General features: G+C 40.9%; 1 protein-coding gene across 4 annotated transcripts; it reads left to right on the top strand.

The window, feature by feature from the left end:
• Positions 1-603: 603 nt before the first annotated feature.
• Positions 604-2785, top strand: LOC149530397 (late embryogenesis abundant protein At1g64065-like). Of its 4 annotated transcripts, XM_089809342.1 has the most exons (4): positions 1064-1203; positions 1310-1389; positions 1607-2293; positions 2421-2785. In XM_089809342.1, the coding sequence occupies exon 3, from the start codon at positions 1620-1622 to the stop codon at positions 2265-2267; it is 648 nt and encodes a 215-aa protein (XP_089665468.1). In that variant the 5' UTR covers positions 1064-1203; positions 1310-1389; positions 1607-1619; the 3' UTR covers positions 2268-2293; positions 2421-2785. The 4 variants fall into 4 exon arrangements, with proteins under 4 accessions (XP_089665467.1, XP_089665471.1, XP_089665469.1 ...); XM_089809341.1 differs by having other exon boundaries at positions 604-1203; positions 1607-2785; XM_089809345.1 differs by having other exon boundaries at positions 995-1203; positions 1310-2293.
• Positions 2786-3094: the final 309 nt, after the last annotated feature.

The following is a 3094-nucleotide window of genomic DNA, read 5'->3' as shown; positions in this document are numbered from 1 at the left end:
ATCACTTTCATGCACCTAATTTACTTTAATTAATTTCACATCCAAATCTCTTAGGAAGATATATACCAACATCTCCAAATAAATATTATCAAGATATCTACATTAACTCTTATTTACAAAGAAAATACATGTTATTATTTCAATTTAAAATAGAGTACCAATCACAACATTCCAGTGATATCATTTATAACGTTTTCAACGCAAGAACACGACAATGCATGAAAAAACAGCAACGTCTATACAGCCACGAAAATGCACTTTCATACGAAGGAGAGGACGGACTTAATTTTTTAAAAAGTTAGAAAAAGCAATGTAAAGGAAGTGCATTTTCGTGGCTGTATAGCCACGGGTTGAAAAGACAATCTTAATCTTTTAATGCAATCAGATTTCCACAATACATGATTTATAACGCTAAGTTTCTGGAATAGATTGTGTAGAAATTTTTCATTAAACGACTCCATTTCTCCAAATCGCAAGACTTTACGTAAATCAATCAGAACTTCTTTTAAAACCTGCAAAATAAAAACAATAGTCGTCCTTGATAATGGCGTCACATTTAAAAAAAATTCCTCATAAAGTTGTGCACAACACGTGAAGGCAAGAGTACGGTCAGATTTCAACGTCATTCCAAAGAAGAAATTGATCGTTGCACTCTTCACACACTGTTAAATCCGTGACCGATTTAAAAAACCCCCCTTTTTTGTCGACAAAATCTCAACTGGTAGCATCAGTAACCAGTTTCTTGTTCATCAGACCACTGTGGTGAAGCTCGTCGGGACGGGAAATTTATCGAAGAAGACAGCAGAGCAGAATCAGCCATCGCAGGTTCCACCTGTCAACAAATGCACAGCTGTAATGAAATTCCTACTTGTATACCCATTAATGAATTCCTTGAACATCCTCAACTGTCTCTCATCAATGCTCAATCTTCCCGCATTTAAGCCGGGTTCGAATCCCCCCAACTCCCTCCTCCTACCTAAGTCCACACAGTTAATGCATTCCCAACTTCCGCACTTTCTCGGCTCACACGATTTTGCTATTTAGGACCACTGGGGGACCGTTCTTCTCTCTCAGAGGACCGTTATGCTCTCTCAAAGCTACAAATCGAGTGGTTTTCGTCTCATTCTGCCGTCATTTTGGTAAATTTCTGCTATTTAGGGCCATCAGAGGACCGTTATGTTCTACCACAGCTATTAATCCAGGGTATTTTTTTGCCTTCAATTTACCTCATTCTGCATTCATTTCGTGAAGCTACCAAGTAACCTTCATTACTGACTCATTTTGCCTTCGTTTTGGTAAATTTCTGCAGTTTGGGGCCACAAGGGAACCGATCTGCTCGGTCAGGGCTTCAAATCCAGGGGTTTTTGCATTCATCTTACCTTTATTTTGGTAAATTTTTGCGATTTAGGCCTTCCATAGGACCTTCCTGTTCTCCCACAGCTTTAAATCCATGGCTATTTTCCTCCAATTTGCCTTCATGTTGGCTTTATTTTTGTAAATTTCTGCAATTTAGGGCCTCCAGCGGACCGTTCCGTTCTCCCACAGCTATAAATCTAGGGCTTTTTGCCTCCATTTTACCTTATTCTTGCCTTTATTGTTGTCGTAGAGGCGTTTCGGGCATGACGGAAGAGAATGGGAAAATGGGGTTTTCAAGGGAGGCCATGAGCGCCGAGGAGCAGCTTCGGCGTCGAATGAAGCGGCGACGATGGGCGGTGTGCTGCTGCGGGACGGGCATAGCGGTTGTCCTCATCGTGGCCATGGTGTGCGTCATTCTGGGCGTCACTGTGTTCAAGGTTCGAAACCCTAAGGTTATCGTCAAATCCGTCTCGCTTGATCAATTTCAGTGGAAGGCGGACATTTTGGGCGGGAATTTTGGCTTGAATGTGAGTCTGGACTTGAATTTGTCCGTCAAGAACCGCAACAGGGCGAGCTTCAAGTTTGGGAACAGCACTGCGCAGCTGCTCTACCGCGGCATCAATTGCGGAGAAGCGCAGATTCCGGCAGGGAAAATCGGCGCCGAGCGGACCATGGAAATGAACACTACTGTCAAGATCGAGGCTGATCGCGTCATTTCGGACCCGCATCTTCTCAATGACATTCTTTCGGGGATTTTGCCGCTCAGTACTTACACTCGGATTTCTGGGCGGGTGAATTTGCTTAACATCTTCAAGCATCACGCCATTTCGTCATCCACCTGCAATATGTCGATTGCTATTGTGAATCGTACTATTGTGACCGAGAGCTGCTCTCACAATCTCAAGCTCTGACTGGTTTTCAGTATTTTGTAGAAGTGGTATACATGTATTATGTACATATATATTTTTATTTTGTAGATGTTAGTTTCAAGTTTTGCTTTGTTGGTGATCATGGAGGAAGTTTCTCATAACTTTGGCTTACTGCTTTGTTGGAAGCTCATGTAGGAAGTTTCTTATAACTCGGGCTTATTGCTTTCTGGAAGATCATGGAGGAATTTCTTCATAACTTGGGCATGTTTTTGTTGGAAGATCAGGGAGGAAATTTCTGGTAACTTGGGCATGTTTCTGTTGGGAGATCATGGAGGAAATCTCTTATAGCTTGGGCTTAATTATACTAACTCTGTCAACTCATATTTGTTCAGCTGTTGAACTGGGTTTCCTCGCAAGTCAGTCGAACATATTTCTGTGCGGCTGGCGAGGAATGAATCCAAGTTTCCCTTATTTACCGAGGCATATTTACAGTATTTTAGAGGTAATTTATTATCTCTTGTGAAATGAATGAAATTAAAGAGCAGTCGATTATCAACAAATCACACTATCCTTGTATCTTTTGTTATGGATTTCGCCCCTGTAATTTGTTGTTTTTGCTCTTTATTCATCATTTGATCAGATAATATGTAGCTTCTCTATCTTTTCCGCCTTGGATTCTTACCCTGAAAATATTAAAACAGTAAGATTCTTATATATACTCCTTTTCGTTTTCAAGAAGGCGGTATACTGCTTTTCGGCTATATATTTTATTTGGTTTCTTTCGTTATGTTTATGGGCATAATGACTAGGTAATGAACAAGAAGCCACGTCTTTGAGCTTGACTTTGAGCTTAAGATATTTCGTACATT

Source organism: Cupressus sempervirens, chromosome 11, assembly GCF_028749045.1.
Source record: "Cupressus sempervirens isolate cs-2001-9-10 chromosome 11, ASM2874904v1, whole genome shotgun sequence".
In the NCBI taxonomy this organism is placed as follows: Eukaryota; Viridiplantae; Streptophyta; class Pinopsida; order Cupressales; family Cupressaceae; genus Cupressus; species Cupressus sempervirens.
This window is presented reverse-complemented; position numbering and strand designations above follow the sequence as displayed.

What these genes read in the sequence shown, in the direction of transcription:
- LOC149530397 (XM_089809341.1), top strand. Translation starts at nt 1,620, where the DNA reads ATGACGGAAGAGAATGGGAAAATGGGGTTTTCAAGGGAGGCCATGAGC.